General features: G+C 35.9%; 2 protein-coding genes across 3 annotated transcripts in view; one reads left to right on the top strand and one right to left on the bottom strand.

Moving 5' to 3' along the window:
• The window catches only part of acad11 (acyl-CoA dehydrogenase family, member 11), a 108,288-nt gene extending 106,745 nt beyond the window's left edge, over positions 1-1,543 (top strand). Inside the window, 2 exon segments of the mRNA NM_200178.1 lie at positions 500-609; positions 1,047-1,543. Of these exon segments, the coding sequence (NP_956472.1) occupies positions 500-609; positions 1,047-1,161 (225 nt within the window). The 3' untranslated portion in view covers positions 1,162-1,543.
• Positions 1,544-5,080: 3,537 nt separating this feature from the next.
• si:dkey-12l12.1 lies at positions 5,081-13,040 on the bottom strand. Of its 2 annotated transcripts, XM_087309337.1 has the most exons (6): positions 12,890-13,040; positions 10,987-11,013; positions 10,546-10,626; positions 9,267-9,371; positions 6,169-6,228; positions 5,081-6,082 (listed from the first exon to the last, which is right to left on the bottom strand). In XM_087309337.1, exons 1-6 carry the CDS (start codon positions 13,004-13,006, stop codon positions 6,011-6,013), a joined length of 462 nt encoding a protein of 153 aa, XP_087165463.1. In that variant the 5' UTR covers positions 13,007-13,040; the 3' UTR covers positions 5,081-6,010. The 2 variants fall into 2 exon arrangements, with proteins under 2 accessions (XP_087165463.1, XP_087165464.1); XM_087309338.1 differs by lacking the exon at positions 10,987-11,013.
• Positions 13,041-13,530: the final 490 nt, after the last annotated feature.

Genomic DNA, 13,530 nt, shown 5'->3' with positions numbered 1-13,530 from the left:
TAAGTCATGAGAAGGGTCAGACCGTGAATATGATGTCACATTGCACACATTCTGAAATCAACACATGGGCAGACAATGTTTTATGATTTTTAGGGATTTAAAAATTGAAGGGTGGTTGTGTACAAGCAGTGCTAACATGTAATGTCCAAACAACATACAAAAGTTATATTTAAACAATAGTGGATCTTTAGAAGTATTTATTAGTACCTAAAAAATTATATAAATATGCTTTTTGAAAGTTTACTTCCCCAATGACAGCTTTTGTACTTTTACCTCTGAGAGCGTGTCAGATGGAATCATTTTACTGTATGTTTATGCCATTATCTTTTACTATATGTTCCTATGGAGATGCGGGTGCCTATAAGGTTCCAATGCTGTTTTTCATTAGAAATCTTATAAATAAAGGATGTATCCACAACCAACACAAACACACACACATTGACATATGTTTCCTACCGATGTTTAATATCTTCACCCTCTTAATTCTTTACCTCTTCAGATTGCTATGATAAAAGTGGCAGCTGGAAGGATGGCATGTAAGGTGGTGGACTGTGCCATTCAGGTTTACGGGGGAGCAGGAGTGTCTGATGACTTCCCACTTGCAGAAATGTAAGAAATGTATTGTTATATTGTTACTTCCTGGGTATGTATTGCAAAGTTATTTTATGTTAGGTAAATGTGTGTGAGTTTTTAACTGTGCAACTGAAAGACATTGTTATATATCTGACAGCAGCAATACGTTTTAGTAATGAGCTCTGTTGTAAACACAACTTGATGAAACAAGTTGTAAAGAAACAGAACTACAACAGAAATTACTCACACATATATAAGAAAATAATTTGTTATCGACATTATTAAAGATATGATTCTGGTAAGTAATGTAGGTATGTAGTTTACATCGCAAAGCACAGATCTTATTTTACCCATAATACTCATAACAACATAATACATTTGTCATATTAAAAGCATTTTTATTTATATGTGTGTTATATAAATATAATATATCATATTTATGATATGTTTATTTATTTTTTATGTTATTGCAGGTATGCTTATGCACGGACTCTACGCATAGCTGATGGCCCTGATGAGGTTCACTTGTCCTCCATTGCTCTGCAGGAGCTCAGAGACCAACAGAAACGAGCCCAAGCTAAACTCTGATCCTTAAATCTGCCGACACCTCTCAGTAATTTACAGAAAATGTCTGCAATTAGGAAAAATACTATAAAATTACACAATTTTAGTACATAATACAAAATGTTTAGAAAATTTGTGTCTTTAGTTGAAATGTGACTACTGTAAGACATGTGCAATTGTATCAAATTAGTGATGCAGTAAAACTGTATAGATTTTCTCTTCATTTATTGTAATGTCTTTAAATGTGCAGAACTAATGATAACTCATAAATGTGTACAATTACCTAAGAACACACTACTTTATTATGGAGAAGAACAACAAATGATTAGATAATTCAGCAGCAAAATAATCTTTTAGATACACAATACATAAACCTTCAGTCAGGGGAATAAAAGATTAAGTGTAATATGAGTGAATGTTTGTGTCCTACATGATGTTAATAAAACGAATTACATTTTTTCCAGCATTGACTCGATATCTCTCGATGTGGACCCATCAGAGCTTCCTCTTTTGAAGACTCTGAAGAAAATTTATGGATAAAGTTGGTCAATCCATAATCAAAAATGTGCAGTAGGTGATTGTCTTAAGAATTTTTTTTTTGTTGTGCTGGTTGAGAGCCACTTTATAGTCCAATAGTAACGATTACAGTAAATGATCTAAATGTGTTTATATGTATTTTTATATTTTGAGTAAGGCATAAAACTAAAAAAGTTCATCCAATTATAATTGTCGGGCTGACATCTCCCATAATTCCGATAAGTAGCTCAAACTTTCTGTCAACAAATGCAGATTTGGGCTTTTGCGCATTTCTGCGCACGTGAATCTGCCATTAGCGTGTGCACGCCTGCATGAGCACCGTGCGTGCACTGCACACCTAGATGAGTCACACGAGACAGTCACAGTTGCAGCAAAATCAAATGCTGAATTGAAACTTTTTAAAACTCCTGAATGGATCTTGGAGTTACTTTTGCACGCTGGAGGAAGGACGACACCATGGCTGAAGTATTTCTTTTAGACAGGTAATGTTCTGTTTTAAAAGTATTTTAGCTTCACATAGAGCTGATGCAGATGTTGTTGTTACAAATGGGTTATATGGACAGACGTGTTGTTCAGCCACTGAAATCTCCTGGTGAAAGATTGATGAGACTTTTTTCAGTTTCATAAGGGCCTTTTACAGCATCGATAATGTAGATTTTTATTTAGTTTACCAACAAAACATCTATAAATTGCGCTATCCTGCCTAGCTTGCTTTACTTAGCTGAAGTTGCTTTTACATTCACATTGGGTCATTTCTGAACAATGGCAGCCTGTGACACGATCCGGATATTGTTTACCTTGCTACTCTGAACATTCGCTATGAAATAGCATGTAAGTGTGGCTTAGTAATAAGTGAAATTCCTGCATGCCGCTGGGCCAACCACTACACTTCTAACTGGCGACTGACATGAACTAGTGTGTTGTCTGCTGTCGTGTCGCGGTACGCGCATTTGCGATTTCAGGAGGCATTGCTTTGAAACACAATTCCTCCCCTGCCGTCTAAAGCTAATATGCTAACCGATTAGCATTTATGCAAATCACTTACTGCACCTTTAACTCTTCTTTTAAAATTCGCTGCCTAACTTTGTTATTCAGTCAAAACTAAATTGCTTAAGTTTTTTCTGTTAAACAGTTCCTCATTCTATATTAGCAGTGCTCTTTGCATGAGAGAAAGCAAGCTATTTCTTCTTTCCATGATACAGAAAATCAACTTGTTTGTTTAAAATTGAGTGGTGTAAAATATTATTGAAAATTATATCATTTAAATTCTAATTGAAAGTAAATTTGCCCATAAACAAACTATTTGTTACTATTAATTACAAACTAAAATTACTGCTTTTTCTGTTACTTTATTGTGTTCTCATTCAACACAATGCAGTTAATTTAATTAATCCCCTTTCTCTCTTTTTCTCTCCTGGCTACATAAATGGCAAATTGTGCCATTCCAATAATATAATTTGTCTTCTGAATTTCTAATTTTGTATACATAGATCCAATAATAAATTCTGGCTTCATAAAGAATGATACACAGTCTCTATTTATTATTATTATTATTATTCATCCGGCGGAGCATGCAGAGTCGGATAATGTCTAATTTTCCTATGCAGGTCAGCCATTTTGTCCACTGGCTATTACATACTTCAAATGTTTTCAAAAACTCATTGTTTCACTTTGTCTGATGCTACTTACTAACCTTGTTACTTTTGGCCTCTGTACTGCTTTGCTCATTGTGGTTCTGAAGTGCTTGGTCCCTTAAATGCTGCTTGCAGCTATTAAGATTATTATTATTATTGTTGTTTGTATTGGTGTATGAGTTTGTGTGTGTGTGAATTAGAGAGTATATGGGTGTTTTCCAGTACTGGATTATGTCTGAAAGTGCATCTGCTGTATAAAACATATGTGGTAGTTGGAGGTTCATTCAGCTGTGGTAACCTATAATAAATTATAGACTAACACAAAGAAACATGAATGAGTAAATAATAATAAGAATAATATATTTTATTTTATTTGAGGCTCCTTTAAAATAAATGAATATATATATATATATATATATATATATATATATATATATATATATATATATATATATATATATATATATATATATATATATATATAAAAGAACCAGCAGTTACAAAATGGCAGTAATCATGTAAAACAAGCAAATCTAAATAAGTGGGTTTTTAGTTAAGCTTTAAATTGGGATAGAGAATCTAAATCATGAAAAATAGCTAGGAGAGAATTCCAAAGATAACGAGCAGCACAGCTAAAGGTACTGTGATCCATAGTGGTTAAATGAGCAGTGGATGTAAGGAGGAGATGCAGCGATGGGTTCAAGAGGGAGTGGAGGGTTGAATGAGGTCTGAGAGGTTATGGAGAATCTGAAATTTCTTAATCATTTAAAATATATAATAAATATATTTATAATCTTAATTTAAAATTTTGATTGGAAGCCAATTAAGCTGTTAGAGAATAGGGGAAACATTGTATAGATGATTGTATATAGTCCAGTTTATGATACAGCAGCAGCATTCTGAATCAACTACAACTTTGACAGGGTCTCCCGGTCCAGAGTGTTAGGTCACTCACTTTGAGCTTCAGCGTTCTTCTGTGGAGAGAGGAGAACCTTACAGAAGAACAACCATCTGTGCTGCAATCCACCAATCAGGCCAGTATGGTAGAGTGGCCAGATAGAAGGCACTCATTAGTAAGGAACTTGTTAAAAGGCATCTGAAGGACTCGCAAACCATAAAAAACAAAACTCTCTGGTCTGATGAGACTAAAACTGAAACTGATCTCTTTGGAGTAATTGCCAGGTGTTACATTTGGAGAAAACCAGGCACCGCCCATCACCAGGTTAATACCATCCAATACAGTGAAGCATGGTGGTGGCAGCATCATGCTGTGTGGGGATGTTTTTCGGCAGCAGGAACTGACTAGTCAGGATAGGGGGAAAGATGAATGCAGCAATGTTCAGAGACATCCTGAATGAAAACCTGCTTCAGACTGCTCTTAACCTTACACTGGGGCGACAGTTCATCTTTCAGCAAGACAATAACCCAAAGCAAAATATTAATGGAGTGGCTTCAAAACAACTCAGTGAATGTCCTTGAGTGGCCTAGCAACATTTTTGGGGTATTGTGTGTAGATTTTTGAGGAAATAAATGAATTTAATCCATTTTGGAATAAGGCTTTAACATAAAAAATGTGGAAAAAGTAAAGTGCTATGAATAATTGCACTGTAACTGACTATAAGAAACTTTGCAAGTACATGTCAATTTACCTTAACCCAAACAAAACCCCAACCTAACAGTCTACTTATAGTCTAATAAGAATTAGTTGGAATGTAGATGTAATGTAACCTAAATTCAACAAACAAACTATCAAAATAAAGTGACCAAAAATATAAAGTACAACATTTTATTTGTAATTTTTGTTTGTTTGCTAAAGGATAATGTAGCATATTATAAAAGCACAATTCAAATCTACATTTTTTTTCAGTCACTGGGAATCCACTATGAATTAGACTTGAGGAGTGCAATATATAGTGAAATAGTGCATCTCTCTATGTCATGGTTACCACTGAGAATTCCCAGCCCTTCTCATCATTTCCTTGATTCCATTTTCAGAATTGGAAAAAGTATATGCACAGATGTTTGGCCAACATGTTAAGCTATAAGCCACAGATTTGTTTCCATATGTATTGATAACATAACATGTGCACCCTGACTCTTTGAAGACTCTTTGCCAGCCAGTCAGATTACAGATTGCCTGTTAACAAAAGTACTTACCACCATGTGTAATATGCATCAGATGGGCAGATATTGTACATCATGAAATATTTAATGATTAAATGGTTTTATATGAATTACATAAACTTTATATCATGAAGACAAAGTAAGCAATAATCTGTATTAAGGAAAACTTGCAGATACTCTGCAGAGAGAACATCAGTTTGGTTTACCATGTATTTTATGTGACACTGCAGTTCTTCATCATTGTGAAAGTTGATCTGCACACATTTTAAAATGTTCCTGATACACTTTTTTTCAGGCAGTGTGTTTAGGCGTATAGAAGTTAATACATTTTTAGAGTCATATTAACAAAAGATAATTAAATTATAAACATTTTAAATGAGCAATATGCATGTTTTAAAGCTTAATATGCTGTATAAATGTTTATATTAAGTAGTTTTTGTTTATTTAATTCATAATTTCGATGTGACTTGCCCATTAACTGTAATTACATATCCGCAGTTTGTTCTTGTTGAGTACATTGTCCCAAGATGAGTTTGGAAGTTCAGCAGAAGTGTGGGTCTGGTATTTCAAAGAGCATCTCATGAGCAGGTTTTATTCCTCACATTCTTCTTTCTCTTGGGTGCACTTCTTCTGGACCTCTTCTTCGATGACTAAAATGGAAAATAAGCTGTACATTTGCCCTTTGAAACTGAATTGTCAAGAAAAAAAAAAAATGTGTATGTTTGAGAGAACTCACCTTTAATCCAGACATGTTCCGATGGGACAAATCTTCATTATGTTTAGAAAGCCTCACTACCTGTTGTAGAGATCCACAAAAAGATATTCTTTCAGATTTTTAAAGTAGTCATTTCTTTAACATCTACATGATTTCATTTTACAAAAAATATCTAATATCTTTTTAATAATCTGCATTATTGGTAGTCATTTTAGTCTACTTTGCATATGTCAACACTTGTGCTTTAACCCTCTTGCTGTCTTAGAAATTGCCCTTAGAGTCAAAATGACCTGCCTTCACTAAACCTCTGAAAAAAAGCAGCTAAATCTAACTTTAATGACTGAATTTGTTTTACATGAAGAAACTAACATCTTCATCACAAGGCATCAATGGTTGTATTTTTTTCTCTCATCAGTGTGAATAATTTCATAAGCATTTAATCAGAGGCAACACTCATTTTTTGACTAAAGTAAAGGCTATATTTTGTAATACCAAAAACTACATGCATAAGTGTAGAAGGTTTTTAGCAAGACAATATTCATAAGAGTTAAATCAGCAGATTCTTATTGCGTGTGTATGTTTTTGAGACATTGTTTATTAAAACAATGCATTTAAGTAATATGTTTAAATAACATATTACATTTTGTGATTTTTTTGTACATTAAAAATTTTTACATTATGTTAGACTTATTGTTAAAAATATATTATTACATTATGAGCTTAAGTTTAAAATGCATTTTGAGAAAATTGTTTAGTTACATCACATGCAGTTATTAAATTATGAGTTGCTACAGTGGGCGTGTGTATGCCAGTCTGTGCCAGTAGTTTTTGTGGTGTAAAAATCGTTTTATAGCCAGCGTATCAAAATTGATAAATTGTTAAAGATAACCATGGTACATGTGTACAGCCAGAAAATTAAAAATTGTTATTTTTAATGTAATTTAAATAATTATTATTTATTTTAAAGTCAGTGTCATTTTAGAAAAAAACAAAAAACCTTAACAAAGATTTTTTTTTTTTCCTGCCGTTAAAATATTTTTTTTTTGTCAATAGGAGTATTAAAAAAACATTCGAGGTTACAGAAGTAACCCTTCGTTCACCGAGGAGGGGAACGGAAGTGCTATACAGTGGATTTGATCTTGGAAAATCCATGTATGGGAGGATTCGGTTCAGAAGCCGCTTGTCTGAAAGAGTATTGAACGGGCCAATGAATGCAATGAATTGGCAGCGTAAGCTTGCGCAGGTGTGCTTATATGCTGGGATAATTGGCAATGCAGCACACCTGCGCAAGCTTACGCTGCCAATTCATTGCATTCATTGGCCCGTTCAATATCCCAGCATATAAGCACACCTGGTGCGAGCAAACACCATCCTTTTAAGCAAAAGAGACTTTCAAACAGCTAAGGGACAGTCATTATGTCAACGGAGTATAGCACTTCCGTTCCCCTCCTCGGGGAACGAAGGGTTACTTCTGTAACTTCAAACGTTCCCCTTCGGTTGGGGAACTTCAATGCTATTCAGTGGATTTGATCTTGAAAATCCACGTATGGGAGAACTATGGAAAACGCCATAATGACTGCACCTTACCAACACCCCCGATGAGGGGATAGTCAAGCAAGTGTGACGCACCCACATCATGGGAGGCGCGGTCCTCCAACGTGTCCCTGGCCCTAATTTATCCTACTTCAACAGAAGTCTTACGGATTTAGATATATATATTTTTGGGAAGTCGTGGCATCTAGAAAATTCTAGGAAAATACAACAGTACGTTGGAAAGCGTGCAATCCTGATAGGAAGGACGCTGCGGAGGCCATCCGCTACCCAAGTGGGGAATAGATGGCAGAATTTACATATGGACTAGCCCTAAGAAGGGGGAGTACGCATAGAAAAAAGTGGTTAGCAGAGAGGGAAGACATGGCTCCACCCAGGGGGGGGACTTAACAGTGGCGGAATAAGCATATGGGATCGCCTAGTGGGGATCACGCATAGCAGGCACCTATACCCAAAACGCGGGCTGACCAGCGGGCAGACCTACAACGTAGTGGGCCAGCAAGTGACTCCTCCGCTGAGTCAGTGCTTGGGGGCACGGAGGAATCTGCAGGGCTCACCTGACGGGGAACTTTACTGACAGATAAAAAGGCGCACGTACCTCCGTGTTAGGGAGAATGGCGCAGCAAGCGTGTTTCAACACCCTACCGAGTTGTTTCCTCAATCACCAAAGGGTTACCTAATACTCTTGAGGAAACCGGCTCCACACGCAGATTGTAAAACCTTGCAAATGTGTTGGATGTCGCCCAGCCCGCAGCTCTACAAATGTCTGTTAGAGAGGCGACGCGTGCACATCGAGCGTAAGCACTACCATCTGTTAGACGGATCGCTTCCCCCGCCCAAAGCTTGGATGGACCGCTTAGAGGAGCGGGAGGTCCGCAGGCCCATGGGCGACGGATTATCTCTCGCTGAAACCCTCAGATCTGCCCGAGTGCCCGATGCAGAGCAGGGGACAACTGGGGTGGTTCGCCCTTTTGCAAAGGCTAGCCGCGATCTTTACTGCGCAACAGCCATGGCATCGCAATGACGACATGAACTGCCCGCGAGCAGCGCATTAACATGCTGGACCCCCCAGGCATGCAACGCACAGTCGGAGCGCCGTCCTGAAAAGGACGTGCTGCACGACTGTGTTGCTCTTTTTGTAAAGTTTGCAACTTTATACGCACCACTATGGAGGACCGGACCCAAAGAACGCTAGGCAAGGGAGAAACCCAGCTCGACCGTCTGCAGCTGCGTGTACACACTCTGGACCGGGAGAATGCTCTTGTTCGCTCGGATTCGCTGGATCACAGCAGGAGGAACCCTCATCGACTCGATCAGAAAGTCTCTGAAGCGAACAGGATGGCGTTTGCTCACTCCAGGTGTGCTTATATGCTGGAATAATTGGCAATGAAGCACACCTGCGCAAGCTTACGCTGCCAATTCATTGCATTCATTGGCCCGTTCAATACTCTTTCAGACAAGCGGCTTCTGAACCGAATCCTCCCATACGTGGATTTTCCAAGATCAAATCCACTGTATAGCACTGAAGTTCCCCAACTGAAGGGGAACTGAAGCTGATGACCACATACCTGTAGTGGATTAGTTTCAGAGTTGTGGGAAAGAAGTGAGTAAGAGCCAATGCGAGGCCTGGGCTTCTTCTTACTGGCATTCAAATGTCTCCTTGACCTGTCGATCTAAAGCAAAGAATTAAAAGTACACAAACATTTAGGGCTTTGACGATCCATGCGCAAAGTGCAAAAGCAATAAGGGCGTTTCAGAATCTACTTTTACTATTTTAAGGATGGAAAAATCCCCTTTGCACCATGACGCATGGTCTAACAGGGTTGAGCTTATTTTCTTAATGAGTTATAGGTGTGTTTGCTATTTACAATGCAGACTTTGTAAGTGGAAAAACTGAACGCTTCACTAGAGAGAGAAAGGTTAAATAGAGCATCTACATGAGAGATGAGCCCCCTCATTCCTTACTTTCGCTTTCACTCTCGTGGATAGGCAAACTTCTTGTACGCACAGACATCTATTAGCCTTTAAATAATTAATTTAGTTTATTAAGCGTAAAGGTTATTTTCAAAACTATTTCTAAATTTAGTTCTAATTTCCAGCAAATGAATAACTGAACAATTATAAAGAAGTGTGTTTAAAAAACTGGAGTTATATCCAAATACACATGCTTTGCCCTATATGGTCTAAAACCTGACAAGTGGGCAAATCGAAGCTTGTTTTTAATAAAACAAATATAAATATGCATATAATAAATAATACTGCGAATAATAATATTATAATACAAAAGCAAATTGTTATGAATAAACTGAAAAAGCCTCCCGAGATGAAGGCCTGAATGTATGGTTTTTATATTGTAGGCTAGAAAATAATATGTTTTGTAATATTTTAATCCTTTATATTTATATCATATATCCTTATTATATCCAATTTATATCCTTAATATTTTAATTCTTTTTCATATGTAAAGATATTTGCGTAGTGCTGAACTTCCAGTCTGTATTAAGCAATGTGTAAGCGAGGCGCAAAACTAACGTGCTCTGCGCTGGACTTTAGATTGGCTTTGTTCTGGTCTATTGAACAATCTATTATAGTTTCTCAAAATAGCAATGTGCCAGCAATGCGCCTCAACGCGCCTCCTTTTTTGGACCAGAACGCCTATGGGCGCACATATGAGCGCAAATGCATGCCAATTAAACAGCATGTTGCAAAATGTCAAAATTAATATGATAGTGTATAATAATGCCCTTAGTCTTTCTAAATTTCTACTCAGTTTATTTTTTTACTGTTACATGATTTACACAAGTTACTCAATTTATTTCTCTACTGTTACATGAATGTGTTTTACACCTGGATGAGTGTGTTAGGAGATCCTTTGACAGAGTAGGATCCGGGCTGCTGAGTGTGTTGAGCTTGTCTTCGTTCCCTCACCTGAGAACAGTAAGAAGAGTTTATTTAAAAAAAATAAAAAATTCTTATGATCAATCCCATGATAATCAATGAAAATAGAACACATTAATTAACATGAAATATTTACTTCTTCTGTTAAATTACAACTTTTTGTAAATAAATGCATTTTTTATTACATATTGTAATTTTATTATTTTACATTACAATTTATACTTTATTTCTAAACAAATAAATGTAGCCCTAGTGAACTAAATAGACATCAATGATTGATTGATTGATTGATTGATTGATTGATTGATTGATTGATTGATTGATTGATTGATTGATTCTTACTGACTTTAAACTTTCAAACATATATTTGCAAATTTTGCAAAAACTCACCAGAGTAAGGAAAGGCTCATCTTTAATCTATAAAAGGACACAAGGACATACAAATGGTTAATTTAGGGATTTTATTTTTTAGACTTATTATTCTAAATTATTTAAAACTGTAACTGAAGTGTCTAACTTCCACAGTGACTTCAAAAAGCTTTTTTTTTTTTAAAACATCTTTGAGCCAGACATGTTGCCTGTTTCATTTCCTTCCTCTGAAGACTGCCTTAACAGCATGTGTGCATATTACCTATAAGGATTGAAACCACTTGAGGGTGGGTAAATTTTCATTTTTGGGTGAACTATGTCTTTAAATCTGCTTCGAAAATTAACAAAAGTTGACCAGGCCACTGTTTATTTTATTAAATTATTTTAATAACTTCAAAATTAAAATAAATAAATAAAATTACTTCAAAAGTTCTTTGAACAAACTGAAAATAAAATAAATATAGCAGCAAACAACAATTATCAGAGTTTACATGTTTTAAGACCATTCAAATGTTCTAAACAAAAAATAGCATTTTTTATCCGATGTGACACTTTACCTAAACAGTGCAGGACAAAATCTGTTTATGACTGTCATAATAAAGTCAAATTGTGGTCCGGATATGATAAAGCATTGGGAAGATATAGTCTCATGTCCATCTGACCAGTAGGAAGTACTGTACTGTATACCAAAACAGTAGAGCTAAACTTAGGTTGTGACTGTGAAAGTATAGATTTTAATTTTGGTCTAAATATGATGAAGTGAAGGTTTAGGCCAAAGTCCACCTTTTCAAACTCTTTGTTAAATGTGTTTGGACACTTTTGGAGAACAGATGGGTCTATCAAAAACATTAAATTTTTGACGGAAATACCTGAAGATGGTCTGTGTAAATGTTTGTGAAAGTTTACTTTTAGGACAATTTCCTTATTTTTTTTTGTTTATTTTTATTATTATTTATTTATTTTTGTCTAATATTAAGTATTTAGCAAACACTTGATTAAGGAAAGCTGTTCTTTAGTTAGTTTTTACCATTCTTACAGTGAGAATCTACATTTTATATAGTTGTACCACAGACTGAGCTCTAACACAGATATTTTGTGTTCAGTATCATATTATTACTTTTTTTTTACCAGGTATATTTATCAGCAAACAGTTCTCTACAAAATATTTTTTCTTGCTTTCTTCAAGTCCTGTTTAGTTCTGAAGATTTCTCTGAACCTTTCAAACCAAAGCCTGAAATTCAATCTTAGAGCACATGTGTTTGTGTAATAGTTTCACACACAGGTGTGTATATTCATGCCTAGATGTTAACTTTGGACATTAGACAGTTGAAGCAGAAAGCATAGTTGGAATTCAGTAAGTCATCCGGCACATTTAAATGCCATGGAAAGTTGGAAATGTTTATTCCTTTCAGGGTATTTTGGGTTGACAGACTACTGAGTCAAAGCTTTTCAGACACAGTAGCAATGAGTGGAATGACATTTGTCTCTGTGGTTCTGACTCTTTAGACACATCTGGTATGTGTCTTTATTACCGTCTTTCATTTCTAAAAATAACCATACCGTCTCATGGCCAGTATAATTGTGCTATTCTGTTGTATTGTCAATGTGACGCAAAACCAAGCTGGAATGGAAACTTGTGGTTTAGCATTCCAGGGCTTTTACTGTAGTCTGGTGTAGACCACAGACTACAAATTGAATCTTTCTTATATAATTTCTTATAGTGAGATCAGCAATTTGCCTTTAATTAACTTATGAAAATTATACTTCAATATGTGCACTTAATGTATTTGCTTAACAACTTTAAAGTACACTTAATAATTGTTGCTTGTGAATAATTTACTTCAAGCAAAACCACAGTGATTTTACATTCTAAACAGAGCATACAGCCTTCCTTAAAAACGCAAAATCTCAAATTAGACCTTACCTTAGCTTCTGTAACTTGTGTTCCAGCACATTCCAGACTTTTACCTGTGCAGTCCAGAGAATTTATAAGCAGACAACCCTGCAAAAAGAGCAGACAGATCCACAGCACTGTAGCCATAGCTGGAAGAGTGTTAAAAGATTGTCTTATGTGTGGAGCTCCCTCTCTCAGTGCAATCGTTTTATACTCCCAGCACTAATGGACACCAGATGCAGATGAGAGAAAAAAGACATTTCCAACCACATGCACACACACATCCGCAGTTGACTACATAGCAGAGAAACCTCTGACATATTCAAGCAGTTAGAAAAACAGAAACCAAAGAGCTTGCAACCACAGAAAATGCACATTCTGTCTAACAAATACTTTTTAGGCAAATCTATACAGATATAAATTGCGATTTTTTTTTTTTCAGAGGAATAATGTGGAGAATGTTTGTTGTTGTTGTTGAAAAGTAGGTAATCTCCAAATGTTACTATGGTGAAGGATTTTGTGCGGTTGTTTGGTAAATCTTTTTTAGCTGCTTTCTGTGGTCACATAATAATTACATTCCAGCCTCTGAAGAACACAGCGAGAATGCTTTGAAGTTGCTGTGTTCTTGTTTTTTAAAGGATAAGTTCAAAAAGTTCCCACATTAGTCTATA

This window comes from Danio rerio, chromosome 24, assembly GCF_052040795.2.
Source record: "Danio rerio strain M-AB ecotype USA chromosome 24, GRCz13ab, whole genome shotgun sequence".
Taxonomy (NCBI): Eukaryota; Metazoa; Chordata; class Actinopteri; order Cypriniformes; family Danionidae; genus Danio; species Danio rerio.
This window is presented reverse-complemented; position numbering and strand designations above follow the sequence as displayed.